We start from the raw sequence: 23,686 nt of genomic DNA on the forward strand, positions 1-23,686 counted from the left end.
ATACAATGATCTAGCCTTCTAGATAATCAATAACAATAAATGTACCCAGTTTTTCATATTGTAAATTTGAAAGGCTTCTAGAAACTATAACAATTCATTTTAGTGAATACATCAATTTTTTTAAATAATTGAATATATATATATATATATATATATATATATATATATATATATATTATGTCATTGGATTCTTGGTTTTAGTAATGCAATATATTTACAATTATCTACAATTATTGATACAGTTTAAAATGTTTTAGGGGTCAAAAGGAGAACCTGGATCTACAGGACCAAAAGGGGAACCAGGAGAAGTAGTATGTATATTTTTATTTATACATATCACAATGTATTTGCTGTAAGGATATGCTTACACACAGTAATATAATACCAAAATGCAGCCAGAAAATTGAGTGAAATACAGTATATAGCTGTTTTTCCGATATAACAATGTTCTCTATTTGGCTATGTTGCCACACTGTCTTTTCTACATGAAAAAACGTCAGTTGTTTGATAAAGACGGGCATTTTTAGTAATTAAACTCATGCCACAATGGCCCCGCCCCCTCAGAGGCCATTGGTGTGGGACAATCTAGGGGGTGGGGCCTAGAGCTCTAGGATGGCCCTTCCAATAGCTGCTGAGGTGGCGGTGCCTATGCGGCAATGATGGGGGCGGGGCTAAGTGGCGCTAGGGGTGGAGCGATGTGGCACATAGGCCACGAGGCCCCGCCCACATTTACCAATCCACCGGGGATAAAAACGACTTTTTACCAGAACAAGCACCATGAGATGTGATAAAAAAATAAGTAATGAAAGCTGTAACATTTACCCTTTACACCAGTAGAGAGCAGTCAAAATCCAAAAAGGGGGTGACAGTGTCACTTTAAATATTACAATAGGATTTGGGGATTAAGTGACTGGCAGATTTCTGTTGATAACTTTTTTCTCTTTCATTTTTTTTTTTAAAACCAACATTGCACAACAGGGATTACCTGGAGAACACGGAATACCTGGAAAATCAGGCACCAAAGGAGAAAAAGTATGTTTTTCTTAGTTAACTTTATTCTATTTCCCTTAGAGGCTCGGTTTACAAATAAAAGCAAAATATGTCAGTTGTCTTATCTAACAATGTTCTACTGTTAGGCTATGTTTACACATAGTATTTTCTTCAGTATTTTGGTCAGTATTTTTTCAACCAAACCTGGAGCTGGTTGAAAACGCAGATAGGCTATGTTCCCACAAAGTCTTTTTTTGGCCGTTTGAGTCCAAATAACAGCTGTTATTTTATAATAACTGCTGTTTTTGCACAAATTATGGCCGTCATTATGAAATAACAGTAGTTATTCAAACTCAAACAGCCCAAAAAAAAAAAAAAGACATTGTGGGAACATAGCCAAATTATGCAAATATTTCCATTATAATTTTTCTCTGTTGGTTCCACAACTAATTGTGGCTAAAAAATACTGACTAAAATACTATGTGTGAATATATTGGTACAGTCCATGGAAAAAAAAAACAACAGCTATCTATGCACACATTGCAAAAAAAAAAAAAAAAGTTTGCTTTTACAATGTATGCAGAGACAGAGAAGTTTTCGAAGTTACTTGCATATTTAGTACATCTTTTTGTACTGAGATTGCTCGATGAGTGATTCATTGTTATAGTTAATCTGAAAATATTATAGAATGAGATGTAAGAACATTGTATGACTAAGATGTAATTAGGAGTAAAAAAAAAAACATTCACTCAGTAATAGTTGCTAAGAAATTTTTCTTTCACATGTTTAACAATGTCTACCACCCACTTTTGTTACAACAATAACTGTTTTGTTCATATCATCACAAAGTTTACTTCTTGTGTTTAGGTTATACAGAACAAAATTTCACCTAAATATTGATATTTTCTGGTTACCGTTCTTAGCGTTCCATTGTACTTGTGGCTTTTTATGTGCTAGCTTTATAAATAATGAATAGACCACAATGTTAAACCTCAGAGAAAGGTACAAAATAATGATATCTTTTTCTAATATAAATGATAAAAAAAATCTTATCTATATCTAAAAAATCTTTATTGCAATATAATGTTTAAATAAGATGCTTGAGCTTTCCTTCTAAAAAACATGTAAAAGTGTTTGATTGTTTTGTTATTTCATAGGGGGATTCCGGTGGCCCTGAAGGACCTCCAGGTCCTAAAGGAGAACCAGGACCACCAGGATTTGGACTACCAGGGGAACCAGTAAGCATTTCTGCTTCACTTTGCTATCCAAAGGGCATTTCTATAGCATGTTATTGATTGTATGGTTCCTGGGGGGGGTTTTTTTTGGTTTTTTTTTGTAGAAATATATCTATATAATATACCTGACATGTGAATCAGTTGCTCATAATTTCGTAACACACCGCCAAAAATCGACTTTATTTACCAAATCTAAAGAGTCAGAGAGGCAATGCTACACCCTAAAGTGCCATGGGTGGCACACCTCTCTTTTCCCTTTCCCAATCTTGATAAATTGGTAATTTTGGCATGCATTCCAAGATTACTATTCATGGTGCATGCAGGAAATTTGCAATTAGGGCTAGGTGATGGAAGCTAAGACCGAACTATCACAGGGAGAAAATTCCTTCCTGACTCCAAATGGCAATCAGAATAATTCCTGGAGCAACGGCTAATAAAATAGTAGAATCTGGACCTTCGTCAGCCGTCTGACGAAGCGCGCATGCGCGCGAAATGGCCGTCATGAAAATGTTGTTTGTATAGGATATAGCATCTGCCGTCCTGCAGGACTAATGTCCACGTTTTTACCTACCACGAAATAAAGACTTCTTGCATTAGAGCGGTGAGTGCTTTCAGCTTCTTCCACTATATTGTTTGCATAATAAAATAGTAGGATGCATCAAACGAGGCATAGATACTAAAGATGAGAACATAGTTTTGCCTCTTTATTAATCACTGGTCAGACCACAAATGGAATACTGTGGACAGTTTTGGGCACCGGTATATAAGAAGGACACAGCTAAACTGGAGTGAGTGAAGAGGAGGACGACAAAGGTCATTAGGGGAATGGGTGGGTTAGGGTCCTATTACACGGAGCAATTTTTAACGATTAACAACTAACGATAAACGATCGCAAATGAGAGGGTTTATCGTTAATCTGAAATTGTTCACCATATTACACAAAATGATTGTCGTTAGATACGATCGGTATTGCGATCGTTATTGCGATCGTTTATTCCTTCTGATCTCAGAAAAACAATGTGCAATGTGCGGTTGAACGATTAGTGAAAAAATACGGAACTTGAGCGAACAAACGTGGAATTACAGCGAACGATTAGCGAAGGATTAACGATAATTTTAGGTTCAGATCTAAATAAACGATTGACGACATATGAATGATTTTTCGATCGTTGCCTGCAATTACACAGAAAAACTATCGTTTAAATTCGAACGTTTTCACGAATTTTCAAAAAACAATCGTCCTGTGTAATAGGGCCCTAAATCAACGATCAACGGCATACAAATGATTTTTCGATCGTTGCCTGCAATTACACAGAACAATTATCATTTAAATTCGAACGATATAACGATTTTTCTCACGATAATCATCCCGTGTAATAGGGCCCTTACAGTGCCAAGACAGGTTCAAGCTTGGGGTTATTTAGTTTAGAAAAAAAAAACTCCTTAGGGATGGTCTGATCACAATGTACAAATATATGAATGGACAGTACAGAGATCTTTCTAGTGATCTTTTTACTCCTAGGTCTGTAACCATGACAAGGGGGCATCCTCTACATCAAGAGGAAAGAAGATTTCACCATCAGCATCGATGCTGATTCTTTACTGTAAGAGCAGTGAGACTGTGGAACTCTCTGCCACATGATGTTTATGGCTGACACATCAAACAAGCTCAAGGGAGGCCTGGATGTCTTTTCTTAAAAAATATAATATTACAATGGGCATTAGTTTTGGCTATTAGATTTCTGGTGACACGTTGATCCAGGCATTATTCTGATTGCCATTGGAAGTAATTTTATTCCTGTGATGGGGCAATTATTATCTGCCTCATAGGGGTTTTTGCCTTCATCTGGATCAACACAGTAGAGTTTCTCTAGGTTGAAGCTGATGGACTCTTGTTTCTACTTTATTAACTGCAGCAGTGTGATCTGAACAAGACCACTGGACCAATGAAAGCCCCAAAGGGGCGATCAGCTGTCTGGTAGGGGTGTGGGAAGACAACAGACAAGTGCGACACTGCCACTGGCACCCGCCCCAGCTGGCCCTACCTTCTTGCCACAACAGTTCTTGATAACTGCAGAAAACTGGGCGACGTTTCCTATGCTGTAACACGTGCAAAAAAAAACAAGACAAGACGGACTAACACAATAATAGCAAAGTCAGTGTCAGGGTCGGTAACAAAAGGGCAGCAAGGTACAAAATCAGAATCCAAAAAGCGAATGCAGAGGTCAGAATCACTAGGTAACATGGTCAGGAGATTTTATAGGTTAAGGCACTAGGAACTAGGCGCTATGACAGGCAAGGGGAAAATGCTGGGGGCTGAAACTTATAGTGAGCAGAAGGCTAAGTGCTGACAGCTAACTGGCCAGGTAAGCTGTCAGTCACTGACATAACACCTGATGAAGTCACATAGTCACATAACACCTGATGACGTACAGCAGGCTGTCAGGGACGCCGACGGCGTGCCCCCAGCTACCAGCCCTGCTGATAACTAAGGACACCAACGACGTCTCCGGACGCCGCACGCAATCGGAAGTCCAGAGCGGCTGCCAGGGGTGTCGTCAGCACGCCCTTGGCAACCGGCCCTGCCTGTAGTGAGGGACACATCTCTGAAAGCGGAGTCGCGCGCCTCGACAGAGCTGGATGCCGGGCGCGTGACCTGCTTCCTAATATCAGCGCAGATGTAGTATAGTTCCAGGATACAAATAAGATCAAGGACCGTCAAAAGATGAAGTCAAACTGTTCTTTTTATTGGCAATGCGTTTTTGGCCCACCAGCAGCAAACAGTGTTCTCCTTGGCTCGTCTCACTGAGATCAGTGATCTGTTTCCTGTATCTCATTTGACTTCATCTTCTGACGGTCCTTGTATTTGTATCCTGGAACTATATTACATCTGCACTGATCCACCCTTTGAGGCTATCCTTGGTCCAGTGGTTTCGCTGCATGTCTACTTCCCACCTCTGGTGGTGTCACCCCTCGGAACACCTGCGGTGTATATCTGTTTATGCCTTCAATAGAGTTGTGCCTATACCTTGCAAAACTCTTCCAGGTGAGTATGTTTCATAAGCACCCTGATAGGATATATTTATTTCTCTGTTTTTTATTGCACAAGGAAGCACCTCTCTTCTGCTCTAAAACTTTATTAACTATTTTACTATGTTACTATGAAGTTGATTTTCAAAGCTTTCACTGCAGAGACAGCAAAATATAAGTTGCATTTGGTATTAGTGTCCTAAATGTTATTTATTGTTACCAGTGGTTTGATATGCAGCTGACTGGTGAGAGATTCCTTTTAATCATAAAACTCTTATCTATTAATGTTTTTGCTTAGATCTGTATGAGTTAAAAACTAAATTGGCTGCTAAAAATAAATGGCTTGACTCCATACATAACAGTACCTGTATTACATTTTTTCTCATAATGGTAGAATTTCCTAAAATCCAAACGTATAATAATATCAAAATTGACTTTCCAAGAATTCTCATAATTTTTGGTCCCACTTTGTATTTTTCAGGGACCAGATGGAATACCTGGTGCACCTGGCCCACGGGGTCCAAAGGTAGGTTTAACTATGGAAAGTTATTTAATATTATAGAAACATGCAAAAAGACTACATGGATGTGTAGCTATGGTTAGTTTTTGTGTTTTATTAATATAAAACGTGTACATGTGAATTCATAAGATATAGATATAGTGTAAAAAGTTATCGCGGTCACCTTCCAGCACTCTAATGTCTTTTGTCTACTGGCAGGCTGCCTTTAAATATTTACAAACCTTCTCACTCAACAAGAAACTTGAAGGAGGAGGAATAGGGGGATACAACTTACTACTCAGAGTTACGAGTAAAAGGAAAATCATAGGAGGTGCAGGGGGTATGCTCTAAATTTCTAGAAAGAGTTTCATCCTTTGCGGGGAATAGCTTTCACTTCTGAAAAAAAAAAATCTGACACAACGTACTATTTTTGAAAAGAACGGTTAGTTGTTTTTCATCGAAGTCAATGGAACAACAGCCATTGTTTTCGCACAATACATTGTGTGCAAACAACAGCCGCTGTTCCAATGACTTCAATGCATTTCATTGCAGTACGAAAAGAACGGCCGTTGTTTTAAAGGAAAACAATCACTGCTCTTTCCAAAAATAGAACATTGTGGGAACATAGCCATAGAAAGAAGAAGAAAAAACACCCAAAATTCATTCTTATTCATCGGATGCTTTCTCAGGGACTTTATGACTTTTTGGTCCCATTTAGACTTTCTCACTCATCCATTGAATTTTTGCTAGCTATTGATTGTTGACCATCTTCTTCCTGTAATGTAGCCCTTATGTCTTTGATATTTGAATTTACCAGGGAGAAAGAGGTTTGCCAGGTGTACAAGGATCTCCAGGAGAGCCAGGATCACCTGGGGTAGTTGCCGAAGGTCCCCAGGTAAGTCAATAGGTGATTGCATGGTACCAACACTTTTTAATAAAAAAAAGTAAAAAATACAGTTATCCTGAAAAACACTATAAGATCACTATAAAATTATTTTTTAATTTCAGATATTATCAGAATTTGGTAGCATTACAAAATGTTCTGCACAGAAAATTTTTTTTAGTTACTCTTTTTTATTCCTTGCATTTTCTGAAGAACGAGAAAAGCTGGGGGTTGGTGGAAAGTTAAAGATACATTTTATATATTTTTTTTACATCTTTTAGTTTGGTATAAACATTCCCCAAACTTCCCTGCAGTTTAAGTTTCAACATGCTGGAGGCATTTTAAAAGTAGTAGGGCTTATAGCATTCCTCCTCTATATTCTAGGTTTAAACACATTTCTCTTTTTTATTTAAAGTGTAACTGTCATGTTTTTTTTTTATTGCAGAAATCAGTAGTATAAGCGATTTTAAGAAACTCTGTAATAGGTTTTATCAGCCAAAAAAGCCTCCTTCTGTACTCAAGAAGCAATCTCCCAGCCTCCCCCCCCCCCTGACTTCTTATCTGTGCATTATCAGGCAAACACGTCTTCATTACAGAGAAGCCAGTGAAGACGGCCTCTGCTCTCTCCATTGTAAGCCTATGAAGGGGGGAGGGGCTGGGGGAGATGAGGGAGCAGGAAGAGGTGACATGAAGGTCAGCTGTTTGTAGACTCTCAGGGCACCTAAAACGCTGGATTCTGGGGTCAGAAAGGTCAGTGCTTATCTATGAACTTACTGAGAGAAGATTGCAGGGTGTTGTGCTGTGCAGGGCTGCTCCGTGCTCAGTCACTCCTAACAGCCCCTCCCCCCTCCATAGCCACATAATGGAGACAGAAATCCTGCTTCATTTGATGTGAGGGGGGAGGCTGGGAGTTTGTTTTTTCAGTACAGAAGGAAACTCTTTTGGTACATAAAACCTATTACAGAGTTTCTTAAAATCGCTTGTACTGTTGATATTTAATGTTTTCAGAAAAATGGCCCTGAAATGACAGTTACGCTTTAAGTAAATGTTTTGTTGCTATCCACTGACCTAATATGTTCATTCCCGTCATAGACGAGAATCAACTTCATATTTATTCATACCTTTCTAAATTGGTTCTACTTTCTGTAAAATCAAAACTATCCAACTAGATATTAGCATAGAGGTTTTAATCAGTTTGTTTTTGCTTTACTTCTTGGTGTTACATAGGCCATCGGCATTACTGCGCTCAAACCACTTGATCCACTAAAAGTATTTTTGTAGAAGTGGAGGTTTTTTATTTATTTTTTGCTTGTGTAGCTAAAAGCTGAATACAAACAGAGTAATTCTTTTAAGAAAACTTCTTTTAAATATATTTTGTTTTGTGCCTTATCCATTTAAAGTAAATTTCACCTGCAAAGTCTTGACTTACCTTTATAGGGGTTGGGGGCTTAGTTTTTTGTTTTTTTTTTAAACTAGAAAAATCCTATGTTTCCCTTCATGCTCTAAGTGTAAAATAATACAATTCTGTCCGCCGGCAGCCACCTCTAATGGAAGTTTAGAAACGTTCCGCATACGGATTGACTATTGATTTAAATAGGAGATATATAAATCAGTCTGAAGTAAGCTCTGCCAAGAGGCACTATGTAAAACAAGCCCCATTCTTTTTATGAAATAAGCAGAGTGATGAGTGCAGTGTATGATGAGCATTATGATTGCCTCCTTGCTCACTCCATTCCAGAGAATATAGGTTGACTCAAACATTAGGAAGCTGGCAGGACATTTACTTTCTTATTCATTTTCAATTTTCAAAAATACAGCAGCCGGCAGGGGCAGAAGACAATGTAATAATGAGTAATAACTTACCTCCCCCCATGCTGTCAGGACCGGCCACAGGACTCCTGCCAGAAGGCAATTTTTTCCCCTAGTTGTGATGACATCATGACTCGGGGAAAATGCCTGTCCCGGCTGATGGACAGCCCGCTCACCCAATCAGTGACTGGAGTTGCAAGTTGTGTGAGCCGGGTCTTGATGTGTGCAGCGCCGGAGATCCCGGAACCCGGTGGGAGAGGCTGAAGAGGCATGGAGAACGGTGAGTTGAAGGGGTTATCCAGTGCTACAAAAAAATGGCCACTTTCTTTCAAAAACAACACGACTCTTGTCTCCAGTTCAGGTGCGGTTTGCAATTAAGCTCCATTCACTTCAATACAACTGAGTAGCAAAACCTGCACCTAAATTGGAGACAAGAGTGGTGCTGTCTCTGGAAGAAAGTGACCATGTTTTTGTAGCGCTGGATAACCCCTTTAACATTTTTTGTTACTTGACCCCGTGGTCCTGCCTTTTTTTTTTTTTTTTTTTTTTAAAGAGGGAGGCCGGACTTCACCTTTAAGGAATGTTCAAATGTTTATCCTTTGAATTTCTTGAATACCTACATTTTTTTTATAATTTTTTTATGTGTAGGGCCCAGTAGGACCACCAGGAGTTCCAGGTATACAGGTAAATGTTAAAGATTATGTATAGAGTTTATGGATTATTTGACAATATAATCATTTACATGGCATTATATTAAGTACATATTATTTAATTGTTAAGTGATTTATTCCTAATTCAGAGTGATACATTATGTAGGGTTAAAATACTAATATTATTTGATGTTTCTTATGAATAAATACTATTTATTCATATTATATGTTAATATACCTAGCATGATTAGACTGGGAAGTGTTATATATGTATATTTTCTTTTTTAGGGTCCGCAGGGTCTTCCAGGATTGCCAGGACCCCCAGGTGCACAAGTGAGTGGTGAGACACTTGAATTAGAAAAATATACTCCATCTGTTTTGTCCCTTTGCTTAAAGGGGTTTTGTGATATCAGAAAACTAAAAAGGGAAAATGCTGAAGAAACATATATCAGTGCTACATATATCATCTGTCTACTCCAGTTCTAAAACCACCAAAAATGTATTTGTTGTATGTTTGTCCTCCTCTTTAAACACACCTCATTCTATCCTAGATATCCCAATATAGATATTTATGTATGACATTATATGGCATAAGTGAGGAGGATATCACTCAGGGGACAGGGCTAGAGTTTAGAGACAAGATCCAGATAAGCCTCCCAAGACAGCAGAAGATATGTTCTCTTAGGAAAGATGGAGATGGAGATGAAGATGGGGAGCTGTGAAGACAATACCACATTAAAAAGAAAAAACTGCACAGTTTCCTGTCGGGGGTAAACCAAGTAAAACCTGTTAAAGCCAGTTCGAGGGGTATTCTCATCACAACAACTAAAATAGTAGGTCATTAAAAAATAAAATAAGAAACTTTGCAATGGTCCTCTGCCTGTCCACCTTATCTGCAGAAATCAATCTTCACACTGACAGCTCCAAGCCCTATGGAGCTGTCAGGATGTGACCTGGCATAGCAGAGCACAACACAGAACAACAGAGTGCAGAGGACCACAGTGCTGCTGGCCAGCCAATGACTGTGAAGGTGCCTGCCCTTCACCCAAAGCAGGAAGTGAAAGCAGAGTAAGAGCACGAAGAGGGATAATTTAACATACCCTTTTTACAGCAATTTTCTGACATTGAAATATCTGTAAGACTCAGTGTAGGGAAATATTTACAGAATATAGAGAGATGCATTTTGTGAACCACAAGAGAAATAGGGCCGGTTCACACTGAGCAAAAGAGGCGGAACTGGAAGCGGAGCCCACACCGTGGACACCACCTGAAATTCTGCCTCTTTTCCTCAGTGTAAACAGGCCCTATTTCCAGCTAGTGGTCCTGCCGGGCAATCTTCCATTCCAGTCTGTTTTTCCAATCTGCTGGCTTTCTCCACGCCCTAATCACAGAACTGAGCAGGAGGAGGTCATTAATCTGAAGCCAGCACAACCTCTTTAATAATGTGAAAAATTATCCATTAGCATTATAAGAATTATCTGTTTGATAAAACCAATTTCCCTTACCATTGGACTTGCCAGAGCTCATCTTTATTTATTATAATTGACATATTAATATGATCTTAGATTGTCATAAAGACCTGTAGTTTTAAAAGGAAAACTATGTAACCACATTCAGAAAGAAACAAAGCAACCAACCCATGGCTCTAGTGATGTAGTGAAACTGTATTGTTCTGCCCATTTTTAAAGGAGAAGTCTGGAAAAAAGTATTGCATTTCCCCCCAAAAGTTATACAAATTACCAATAATAACTTGCTATGGGAAATGCACATAAAGTGCTTTTTTCGCTGCACTTACTACTGCATCAAGGCTTCACTTCCTGGATAAAATGGTGATGTCACTTCCTGGATAAAATGGTGATGTCACTTCCTGGATAACATGGTGATGTCACTTCCTGGATAACATGGTAAAGTCACGACCCGACTCCCAGAGATGTGCGGGCTGTGGCTGCTGGAGAGGATGATGGCAGAGGAATGCTCAGTGTCCCTCCAGTGCCCTGTGTCCCTCAGTGTCCCCCGCCACCATCCTCTCCAGCAGCCACAGTCCACACAGCTCTGGGAGTCGGGTCGTGACATCACCATTTTATCCAGGAAGTGACATCACCATTTTATCCAGGAAGTGACATCACTATGTTATCCAGGAAGTGACATCACCATTTTATCAGGGAAGTGAAGCCTTGATGCAGTAGTAAGTGCAGGGAAAAAAGTACTTTGTAAGTATTTCCCGTATTAAATGTATATTGATGATTTCTATACCTTTTGGGGGCAATACAATACTTAAATTTAAAAAAAATTTTTTTTGCTGGACTTCTTCTTTAATAAGCCTCATAAAATGGCATCTATGTTTTTTGTTTTTTTAGCTTGCTTACAGTCACTCCCTTGTACATAGAAGCCATCCACTAATTAGTCTGACAAAACCCTGTAGTTCTAGAAAATAACAGCATAAATAGGGAGCAGCGTATGACACATACAATAAGATCTACGTTCTGTGATACATCATTATTTACAGAGGAAAGGAAAAGGTGCTAAAACTTCCTAGGTTTTTATCTTTTTTTCCATCACAAGAAAAGAAGAACTGTACTGGTAAGGAGATGTTTTTTAATGCATAATGACAGTCCCCCAAACAAGACTAAGACATCAACTTCTATACTCGATAAAATGTTTTTGACATAAGTTGGAGAAACCAATGGTGGAGGCAGTTTAAATTAAGCAAGTATGTGATTGTATTCATATATAAGAGCCAAAGCACTTTTAATTGGCATCTTACTCAAGAGGAGTTGTAGGTATAGGTTAAAGGGGTACTAGACAAATCTAACCTGCTGATAGCCCCCTATAGCGCTGAGGACTCTGAGGAGGAAGGTATGTGAGTTACTTTCCTCCTCAGCTCCGGTTCCACACTGTTAGTTGGGGTACACTCTGCTCCTGGGCAACTTCCGCGTCATCCACCTGCCTCTTCTAATGATAATTAATGGAATGGGTGGGCAGGATGATATGGCATTGCTCCTAACGGTGCTCTGGAATGGAGTTTACAGCAATTAACAGTGTGAGATCGGCACCAAGGAGGAAGGTACCACACATATATTCCTCCTCAGCATCCCTGGGGCTCTAGGGGGCTATCAGCAGGTTAGACTCATCTAACTTGCTGAAAGTTCCACTTTAAGTTCAAAGTACCTCTTTTAACAGAAATATCCCAATAACTAAAGCCACCTGTCCTCCTAAAGGGGTTTCCATACTAACAGTGTTTGCTGACTAGGATAGGCATAAACATGATCATGAAAAGAATCGGTGAAGCACTGTTGCCCCTTCTATCTTTTTACCCGTTACCAGGCACAGCCTGTCCTTTATTTACCTCTGCACTACAATAGTCTATATGGCAGCTACTTTTCTATGAATGGTGTTGGTGCCAAAGGCTGAATCATCTTAGTTCAATCAATGGGTGGAAGTTCTGTAACATTTTCTCTGCACTGTATCAATCGGGTCAATGTATTTCTAACTGTTAATTTTATGACTTGTTTGCTTTTACTTTGTCGTATAGGGTGCCCCAGGCAGAGATGGCAGACCGGGACTCCCGGGTCCTCCAGGTGACCCAGTATGTGAAAGAATGTACATTGTTGTTATGATAAGTATTCCCGAGGCCAATTCTGGGTTCTCCGCCACCTAAGGCAAACCTTAGGTGGCCGCCTCCTCATTAGCGCGTATCGTCCGCTCTAAGACATCCCCTTCAGGACCGCAGATTCTGCCGCCTGAGGCCGCCTCATTCCGCCTCATGGCAGAAACAGCCCTGTGTATTCCCATTCATTAAATGGACAGTAAAGTTTTATTCTTTTATCTGGAAAATAAATATGTAATCTTAGAACTACCAGGGATCTGCTAGGTAGCCTCTTTATTTTCTGTTTAAAGTGTAACTTCAAAGTTCAGTTCCCATCCAATCCTCAGATCCAGGGTGGAAAGATGCAGTCAAGTCATCAAGTCAATGATACAATGACCAGTGCGTTCTGTACATGAGACTTTTCAGGTGGAAACTGAACTTTGGAGGTACACTGTAAGATGAGAAAACTTCTTTTTGGGGGGCGAATGTTGGCAGATGTATGGACTTCCATGCTTCTATGCTATGGAAAGTATTGTAGGACTGATTTTTTTAATGGGCTATTTAATGGGGGATTCTTTCAAATCAACTGATCTCCAGAATCTTCCAGTACTTATCAGCTGCTGTATGTCCTACAAGAAGTGGTATATTATTTCCAGTCTGACACAATGCTCTTTGCTGCCACCCCTGTTCGTGAGAAGATCAGTAGAAAATCCCCATAGAAAATCTCTCCTGCTCTCCAGACTGGAAAAAAATGCATCACATCCTGCAGGACATATAGCAGCTGATAAAGCTGAAGATTTTTTAATAGAAATAAATTACAAATCTCTGGCATTTTCTCACACCAGTTAATTTGAAAGAAAAAAAAAAATCTGCTGGACTACCCCTTTAAAGTGTCTGGCTTCATACAATTAGGTGTAGGCTGTGTTTCCTGGAACATAGCACGGAAAAACGGCAACCACATAATATTGACGGCCACCTTTCCCTGCTTTGTTCCCGTAGTGGGAACATAGCCTTAAAGGGAACCAATCAGCTTGATTGTGTTGATATGGTTCCCTGCAGCACAGTATAGAGCTACAGTACTGTACAGCTCATGGAGCATACCAGCCGTGACTGCAGCAGTAGCAAAAAGAAATTTAATTATGACGCCCAATGCCAGGAGAGGGTGGCATCTAGTCATTTGAGTGGGGAGCTGCCCATGACTATTCGCAACTCTATGCCTGTCAGTGCACAGTGCCGGGATAATTGACAGGCAGAGGACACTAGCAGATCTCTCAATTATCCTCACGGAACACGCTGACAGGCAGAGAGCTGTAATTGGCAGGAGCATGGGCAGCTTCTCGCCCAAATGACTAGTTGCCGCACCCCTCCTGGCCTCACATGGTAAAACTTTTTTTTAACCTTTATAAAGCTACTGCTGCAGACACAGCTGGTATGCTCTGTGAGCTGCACAGTACAGTAGCTCTATACTGTGCTGCAGGGAACCATATCAGCACAATTGGACTGGTTGGTTACCATTAATAAGTTTTTATTTCTGAATAAAGTCAAACAGTTTGCAATAATTCCAGAAAAATGACAAAAAACAACTAGCTGGACCTGTCATAGGATGTATTTATTTCTTTATTTTGGGCATTACTTATATTATTGTTCTTTTCAGGAACAAGTGATTAACAGACTTTAAACTTAACGGTTCAGATTAATCAATCTGTGTCAAACAAAAACTGGTGTAATATGCTTATAGCAACCACTCACAACCCTGGCTTTCCCTATCAGAGCTTGTTAAGATATGAAAGCTGAGCCGTGATCGGTTGTTATTAGTAAATTACACCAGTTTTTGTTACACATAGATGACAAATCTTGACCCCTTTTTTTTTTCTAACCACCTTGTAGTAAGTTAAGAACATTAATGGGATTGATTATTTGCTTTATCTATGTAATTTCCATTATGTGGTTTTTTTTTTTTTCTGGAACTTCTAACCATTCTTAATGTGTTTGCAGATTGCCCTTCCACTTCTCGGGGATATAGGAGCTATTCTTAAGGTATTGTATAATCTTTGAATATATATTTTAGTCTGTTTCTATAAGTTGAAGTGATCCAAAGGCACAAGGGATTACTTAAAATGTGTTTATCAGTAAGTAGAGATGATCATAATATCATGCTTAGGGTATGTCCACACCACGAAATTTTCACGGAAAACTCCCCGTGCATTCTGCTACCAATTGAATTTCCGCCGCCCCCCTACTCCATTCTATGGTCGAGCGGATTCCGCTTTCCGCCCAAAGAATGGAAATGTTCATTCTTTGGGCGGCGAGTGGAATCCGCCTGACCATAGAATGGAGTCTGTAGGAAGGGCGGAGAGCGAAGTGGGAGCACGCGTGGACAAGCAGGGCAATCTCCGCGAGGATCCCTTAGTGTGGACATATCCTAACGTTAAGGCTTCCTGTCTACTATGTGTTCACTAAAAGGAAGTCACAACATTTACTTGAATTTCTTTAGTTAAAGTCAATATTATATATAATCTGTTATGTTGGAAAGAAGTCCATGTCAGGAACTAACATCAAAGAGTAAAGAGTCCAGTCACTCACTGACATCAAAATTACTGTGATATGCTCCGACTGGCAGGGGATCTCCACCTTACTGTGACAAAACTCCAGGAAAGTGTCCTTCCATTACAAGAGCTAGATTATATCAACTGTATAACTTAGCAATTGTCCTCAGAACAGAAAAGTACATGATTGACTCTTTTCCCAGGCTATTAGTTGTAGTCCCACTTCTTACGGCTATGTCAGCAATTCAACATTTCAAGGCAGCAGAAAAGCAACACAAATTTATACCGTAAAACTGCAGCCGGAGAGGAACTATTTCACTTCACTTAGCTTCATATTGGACAATTTGGCAATATATACACCGTGTGTTTTTCGATGAATAAAAGCCAGTTGAGCTATTACTGTATCGATCCATCAAGGTTAATACTGACAACACACATCAGCCTGTTTTGTTTTTTTCTTAATGTGATAATAGCTGGACTTCCAGATCCATGAGTGACTTAAAGTGTTACTGTTCTTTAAAAAATTTTTTTTTTTTTTTTTTGCAGAAATCAATAGTACGGGCGATTTTAAGAAACTTTGTAATTGGGTTTATCAGCTGAAAACTGCTTTTTTATCATGAAAAAGCAGTTTGATTCATGATTCTCTTATGGAGAGGGGAGGGGTTGAGGGAGACGAGGCACCAAAACAGAACAACAAAGAGTTAATTTACAGCTATGTCACCAGGCTATCTCCTATGATGTCAGCACTGACCTCTCTGACCACTAAATACCGGCTTTCACACAGGTCCTGCTGTGTAATCCTTTGTTCTCTGCTCTCTGCTGCCGACAAATCTCCCCCTCCCCTCTCCATAGAGCAGACAGGGTCCAACTGATGTAAAAGATTCGAGGTTTCCTGATAATGAACAGTGAATGAGAGAGAGGAGGGAGAGGGGGGGGACCCGGGGAAAGTCTTTTTGAATGCAGATAATGGCATATTTGCCTAATAAACCCAATTACAAAGTTTCTTAACCCCTTAACGACATCGGGCGTACCTATACGCCCCGCAGGGGGGGCTTTAACGCAAACGGGCGTATAGGTACGCCCGATGTTTCCCCGATCGCTGTGTGTTCACACACAGCGGTCGGGGAAGATGGCCTGCTATAAATCATAGCAGGCCATCTTAGCTTCACGGCACGGGGGGTGGTTAACCCCCCCTGTGCTTACGATCACCGCTATAGGCTGATCAATTTAGATCAGCCAATAGCGGCGATCGGAAATGGCGGTCGGTGCTGTCCGAGGACGGCACCGACCGCCATAACTGTAAAAAGTAATGGTGGTCACCGTGCCACCGGCCCGATCGCCGTGACCGGCGATCAGAGTCCCACAAAATAGTAAATACCTGCCCTGGACCCCTCAGCTAGGTAGCCGAGGGGTCCAGAGCAGGTATTTGTACATTACTCACCTGTCCCGGGCTCCTGATCGGCGTCTTCTGGGTTCGCGGCGTCCTCGTGTTCGTTTGGGTCTTTGGCTTCCTCCGTGACGTCACGTTCGGCTTCTCTCGGCTATTTTCGGCTCCAGCGTCGGCTTTTTCCGTAATTTGCGCTCTGCTGCCCTCTAGCGGCTGATATGTGTAATACACTTATCAGCAGCTACAGGGATGTTCAGAATGTAGAAAAAGTTTTTGGGTTTTTTTTCAAATTTTTTTTTTCTACTTTCCGCACCCTATCGCCGCTGAGTGTTGATCAGCATCGTACGAAAGTGCGCTGCTAATCAGCAACTCCTCCTTTTTGGCGTAGGGTGTTTTTTTTCTATATTCTACTGCCACGGTCTGCTTATAAGTGCCGCACATAAGTGCGGCATTTATCAGCAACTCCTTTGTTGGCGTAGGTTTTTTTTTTATATACTTACTGTAAAAAAACACGTAAAAAACACTACATTACACCACACTACATTGAATAAAGTTTGACACTACACCACTACATACCCCATATACTAGTCCCCATATAAAGATGGCCCCCAGGGTGTTTTCGGTGTCGGACGCATACGTTATTGCCTCCGACACCGAAACAGCCAGTGAGGATGAATGGGAGGGATCCTTCTTTCCTTCATTCATCCTCATCATCCTCATCATCCAGTGACGTGTCTGGGGGTAGCGTAGCGTACGCTGCCCCCCAGACACGTCTTTTCCGCCAGTACCGTCCCAATAAGAGATGACGGTATGGAGTGAAATTCTACAAACTGTGTGAGCGTACCTCAGGGTACACTTACAGATTTAGGGTACGTGCACACTGCGGAATGGCAAAGGATAACCCTTTGTGCATTCCGCAGCTGGCACCCGCCGGCGGACTGATGCGGGCGCATGTCTCTACCCGTGTCATAGACTCCATTCTATGCACAAGCGGATTCCATCGTCCGTCCAAAGAATGAACACGTTGGACGGAGAGCGGAATCCGCCCGTGCATAGAATGGAGTCTATGACACGTGTGGAGACGTGCGCCTGCATCAGTCCGCCGGCGGGTGCCAACTGCAGAATGCACGAAGGGTTATCTGTCGCGATTCCGCAGTGTGCACGTACCCTTAGAGTGTATGTAGGAAGGGACACCCGAATCCAGCCCCAGATGCCCCCAGATGCCCCCTCCCCCCCCATCCTCGGAACAAGTGGGAAGATCGTCCGGGAACTGATCTTCCCACTGCTGGATAAAGGTCACCACCTGTACGGGGATAACTTTTATACCAGCACCCCCTCTTCCGGTCCCTCGCTGCCCTGTAGCTTGCGGCACGATCCGAACATATCAGAAGTAGTAATAGAGCCCTAATATTTAGCAGCCTTGGAGCGGACCCAGCACTTCTGGATATGAGGGACCCCGTATCGCACCAGGGCAACATTTTCCAGGTGACGTCCCCCACACTGGAGAAAGGGAAACCCCAGAAGAAGTGCAGAGTGTGGCGTAACAGGGGGATCAGGAAGGACACCATTTTCCAGTGTGACACCTGTCCTGATCCCCCCGGCCTCTGCATACTGGATCGCTTCAAGGCGTACCACACGTCATTGGGGTTCTACATTATCTAAATTCTGTCCCTTATTCCTATTTCAGGGGTCATGTTGATCCGGGGATTATTCTGATCGCCATTATGGAGTCGGGAAGGAATTTTTCCCCTGTGATGAGGCTACTGTCGTCTGCCTCACGAGGGGTTTTTGCCTTCCTCTGGATCAACACAGGTTGAGTTTGATGGACACCTGTCATTTTCAACCTTATAAACTAATAATTGGCCTAATACCCCCAAATAAATTAGAATGGTCCCTTTTCCCCAGCTAAGTAGGTATGGCCACCATTCCCATTAGAGGATGCCATGATGCAATTACAAAGCCTCTGTGCGGCCAGGACAGTAGAAACCCCCCACAAGTGACCCCATTATGGAAACTACACCCGATAAGGAATCTAACAAGGGGGGCAGCGGGGATATGGCCCCCTGGTGACGGCCACATTTGGGACGTGAAAATGAAAAAAATTTTATTTTTTATTTTCTCGGCACATGTTCTACGTAAGTGCCCGTCACCAGTGGGGTCCATATCCTCACTGCACCCCTTGTTAAATTCCTTATGGGGTGTAGTTTCCAGAATAGAGTCACTTGTCGGGGGTTTCTACTGTCCTGGCAGCACAGGAGCTTTGTAATTGCGACATGGCCTCTATCCTCCATTCCAGCCTCTAAATGGCGCTCTGTCCCTTTGGTGGCTTGCACTGTGCCCATATGGCACATTATGCCCACATGTGGGGTATTTTCGTATTCAGGGGAAACTACCCTACACGCTTTGTGTTCATTTTCTTTTTTAACCCCTTGTGGAAATGGAAAAAAATCAAGGCTAGATCAACATTTAGTGTAATTTTTGTAAAATTTTTACTCTAAATCATTAATCTTGTCATATTTTTTCATTTTCACAAGGGGTTAAAAGATAAAAAAAAAACATTTAATGTGTAGCGCAATTTCCCCTGAGTACGGAAATACCCCACATGTGTACATAAAGCGCCATTCGGGTGCAGGGTAAGCCTCCGAAGGGACGGAGCGCCATTTGGTTTTTGAAGGCTGGATTTGGATGGAATGGATTTCGAAGGGCCATGTTGCATTCAAAAGGCCCCTGTGTTGCCAAGACAGTTGAAACCCCCCCACAAGTGACCCCATTATGGAAACTGCACCCCTCAGGGAATGTAACAAGGGGTGTAGTGAGCATATGGACCCCACTGGTGACGGGCAAAAATGTGGAACAATGTGGCGTGAAAATGAAATATTACATTTTTTACACTATAATGTTGGTTTAGCCTTGAATTTATCATTTTCACAAGGGGTTAAAAGAGGAAAAAAAAACAAAATGTGTAGAGCAATTTCCCCCGAGTCCGTAAATACCCCACATGTGGACATAAAGCGCCATGTGGGCGCAGGGCAAGCCTCCGAAGGGAAGGAGCGCCATTTGGATTTTGGAGGTTGGATTTGGCTAGAATGGATGATGAACGCCATGTCGCATTTACAGAGCCCTCGTGCTGCCAAAACACTGTAAACCCCCCACAAGTGACCCCATTCTGGAAACTGCACCCCTCAGGGAATCTAACAAGGGGTGCAGTGAGGATATGGACCCCTTGATGACGGGCACATTTGTGCCATGAAAGTGAAAAAATGAAATTTTTTACTTTTACGTGACATTGTTCCACATTTGTGCCCGTCACCAGTGGGGTCCATATGCTCACTGCCCCCCTTGTTAGATTCCTTGAGGGGTGTAGTTTCCAGAATGGGGTCACTTGTGGGGGGTTTCCAGTGTCTTGGCAGCACGAGGGCTCTGTAAATGCGACATGGCGCTTGAAATCCTTTTCAGTGAAATTCAGCTTCCAAAAGCCAATTTGCGCTCCTTCCCTTTGGAGGCTCGTCCTGCGCCCCCTTGGCACTTTATCGCCACATGTGGGGTATTTCCGTACTCGGGAGAAACTGCGCTACACATTTTGTGTCTTTTTTTGCCTCTTATCCCTTTAAGAAAATGAAAAATTGAAGGCTAGAACAACGTTTTAGTGTAAAAAATAAATTTTTCTTTTTTCACGCCATATTGTTCGGAAAATCTGTGAAGCACCTATGGGGTCCAGATGCTCACCGCACCCCTTGTTACATTCCTTGAGGGGTGAAGTTTTCTAAATGGTGTCCCTTTAGGGGTGTTTTTTAGGTTTTGGCACCCCAGAGCCTCTGCCAACCTGAAGTGGTACAGTCAAAAATGACCAAATATAACGGAGGCGTTGAAATTCACTAGGCGCTCCCTTATATCTGAGGCTTGTGGTTGCGTCAAATAGCGCAATAGGGTCACATATGGGGTATTTCTATAAACTGCAGAAACGGGACAATAATTATTGGGGTGCATTTATCTGGTAATAGGTTTATAATTATGAAAAATATTGGATTACAATAAAATCTCTGCACAGAAAATTAAAATTTTCAAATTCCTTACACACTTAGCTTTTATTTCTGTGACTCCCCTAAAGGGTTAAAACACTTTCTGGATATGCTTTTGCAGAGTTTGGGGGGTGCAGTTTCTGAAATGGGGTGCTTTGTGGGGCTTTCTAACATACAGGCCCCATAAATACACTTTAAACCTGAACAGGTCCCTAAAAATATCTGATTTTGAAATTTTACTGAAAATTTGGAAATTTGCTGCTAATGTTTTAAGCTCCCTATTGTCTAAAAAAAATGAAAGATAGTTTAATAAATGCCGCCAACATAAAGTAGACATGTTGCTAATGCTATTTAATATATAATTTATGTGGTATAACCACTTTCTGTATACGCAAAAAAGTTTCAAAGTTGGAAAAATGCATTTTTTCACATTTTTTCACATTATTTGGTTTTTTTTCATAAAGATTTGTTATGAGTATCGACTCCAATTTACCAGAAATGTAAAGTACAATATGTCACGAGAAAACAATCTCAGAATCAGCCGGATAGGTAAAAGCATCCCGAAGTTATTAATGACTAAAGTGACACTTGTCATATTCATAAAATTTGTCTCTGTCATTAAGGCCATTTCAGGCTCTGTCCTTAAGGGGTTAAAATCGCCTGGACTGTTGATTTCTGGAAAAAAAAAAAAAAAAAATGACAGTGACACTATGAGCACAATAAAACAAGTGTTCTTTATAAGAAGTGCTAGATCGGAAGGTTAGGTTACTGAGTACATTTCTCAATCTTCAGAATGGTTGTTTCATTAGCATTCCCAAATTACAGTACCTTTATCTTTTAAATATAGATTATGCGTACCATATTGTTGCATATTCCAAAATTGAAAGGTCCTGGTTTAATCCTCCTATTACCATTGAACAAATGTTTTAGCTGGCTAAATTCGGCAATAACTTTAACAGCTAGCAATAGAAAAAAGCTGTATAAATGACAACACTTTTTATATTCCACATTTTCACCTATCACTTGCTTTGCGCATTACCACATATCACCCGAAATTACTTCTATATGGCATACTTTCAGTAGCTTACTGTTGTGTACTTATTAAAAAAAAAAACTGTGTTTTTCAAATACTGATCACAGGTGAATGTGTGGGTTAAGGCTAATAGAAGCCAAATGAGACAAACTCAAGGAGAGCAGAATATGTCAATTAAGCTGAGATAATTTCTACTGATTTACACTAAGTTTTTTTTTTCATTTGTTTGTTTGTTTATCTCTCTGAACTATTTTGTAATGTAGTAATAAAATAATTATACAGCTCCAGGCTTTATATGGCCCCGTTCACACTGAGCAAGAACATCGGAATTCCGTGATGGACCGCTCCGCCGTGGAATCCCACCATGCTCAGTATCTCAATTTGAGTGAAGGAGAGGGCGCGCACGCGTCTACTTCCTCCCCTCTCCGCTCAAAGAAATGACAGCGGAGTAGCGCGCGGCCTCTCCTTCACTCAAAGCAGCGCATTGAGCATGGCGGGATTTCGCGGCGGAGCGCTCTGCTGCGGAATTCCGAAATTTTTTCTCAGTGTGAACAGGGCCTATCCTTTCACATGCAAACTTAGGCTATGTTCATACAGCGAAAGAGACCGGCTGTTCCCTGACCCGGCCGGTCCCTATGGCTGCAGGGTTATGATGCGGGCGCATTTGTGCTCGCCCGTATTAGGACTCTCCACTGCATTGACAGGCTTTTCTGCGGCCGCTATTCACTGCTATTGAATAGCACCTGCAGAAAACTGTCATGCCAGTTGTTGCGCTGCTAGGGATCCCGGCTAGAGCGTATACTATGTCTATATGCTCCGGACAGGATCCCATAGAAGGAAAGGTAACGTATAATTTTGTAATAATCACGAACGTTGTACAACAACCGTGATTTTACGAAAATATTTGTTGTGTGAACATAGCCTTATTGCGAAATGAGAATGACTGAACAATGGCACAAAGACATTAAAAAACGTAAGATTTACTATATACCATACCAGAATGTTTATAAGGCAATATGTCATAAATTATTACTGATAGCAACACAAAAACTGCTGATAGCTACATTTTAAGGCTTTGTTCACACCGTATTTTTGCCCAGTATTTTTCAACCAAAACCAGGAGTGGATTGAAAACACAGAAAGGATTTGTTCACACACTTTTGGAATTTAGTGAATGGCCGCCATTTAATGGCAAATAATTGCCAATATATTAAAAGAACGGCCGTTGTTTTGAAATAACGGCTGTTATTTGCTAATAAATTCCACCAGTGTGGGAACATAGCCTTTTTGTGTTTTCAATCCACTTCTGGTTTTGGATTAAAGCCTGATAAATATTGTAAGAAATCGATCTGCTAGATTAGCGTTCGTTTACTGGGTTTATTACTCGGCCTGATAATTGGTAGCGATGTCCGTGCAGTCCTTGCCCAAACAGTTAATGGGTTACCTGTCCAGTCTTCCCCTGCACTTTGCATGCTTCCCGGTCCTGTGGCTGCAGATTCAGAGTGACCTGTCTAAGCTGACAGGCCACTCACTGTTCACAGGCCACTGATTGGCTGAGTGGCCGGTCCGCTCAGAAAGGCTGCTCTGAAGCTGCGCCGCAGCACTGAGATGCATGCAGAGCGCAGAAGATGACCGGGAACATGAACAGGTAATGTATTAACTGTTAGTTCAATCGTCAGCCGTTGCCGCGCATCTCTATTACACATAGCGATGCACGGTCGTCAGGCAATGATTTTAGGTCTGGACCTAAAGAAACGATCAGCCGATGATTGTTTCATCTGCTGATCTATTAAACGGAGCGATAATCGGCCGAATCGATTCCAGGTTCCAGCTCCATACACTTTTTATTTCTTGCATTGCGGGGAAGCAGAACAACTGACCATTGGGGTTCTGGGTGTGGACCCCCTACTGACTGATCTTTGGTGGTTTATCTTATGGACAGGCCATCAATGTAAAGTCCCTGGAACATCCCTTTCAGTAGGAGTCAAATCTGTTTTCTGTATCCAATCCTTTAGATCT

General features: G+C 41.3%; 2 protein-coding genes across 2 annotated transcripts in view; both read left to right on the forward strand.

The window, feature by feature from the left end:
- LOC138795177 (collagen alpha-1(XIX) chain-like) overlaps positions 1-2,285 on the forward strand; it is a 384,669-nt gene extending 382,384 nt beyond the window's left edge. Inside the window, exons 24-26 of the mRNA XM_069974170.1 lie at positions 258-311; positions 979-1,032; positions 2,148-2,285. Of these exons, the coding sequence (XP_069830271.1) occupies positions 258-311; positions 979-1,032; positions 2,148-2,285 (246 nt within the window). The remainder of the gene's footprint in view (positions 1-257; positions 312-978; positions 1,033-2,147) is intronic.
- A 2,941-nt stretch (positions 2,286-5,226) lies between these two features.
- Positions 5,227-23,686, forward strand: part of LOC138795178 (collagen alpha-1(XIX) chain-like) — a 151,562-nt gene continuing 133,102 nt past the window's right edge. Inside the window, exons 1-7 of the mRNA XM_069974171.1 lie at positions 5,227-5,271; positions 5,737-5,781; positions 6,572-6,649; positions 9,095-9,130; positions 9,385-9,429; positions 12,629-12,682; positions 14,678-14,719. Of these exons, the coding sequence (XP_069830272.1) occupies positions 5,227-5,271; positions 5,737-5,781; positions 6,572-6,649; positions 9,095-9,130; positions 9,385-9,429; positions 12,629-12,682; positions 14,678-14,719 (345 nt within the window). The remainder of the gene's footprint in view (positions 5,272-5,736; positions 5,782-6,571; positions 6,650-9,094; positions 9,131-9,384; positions 9,430-12,628; positions 12,683-14,677; positions 14,720-23,686) is intronic.

Source organism: Dendropsophus ebraccatus, chromosome 6 (assembly GCF_027789765.1).
Source record: "Dendropsophus ebraccatus isolate aDenEbr1 chromosome 6, aDenEbr1.pat, whole genome shotgun sequence".
NCBI lineage: Eukaryota > Metazoa > Chordata > Amphibia > Anura > Hylidae > Dendropsophus > Dendropsophus ebraccatus.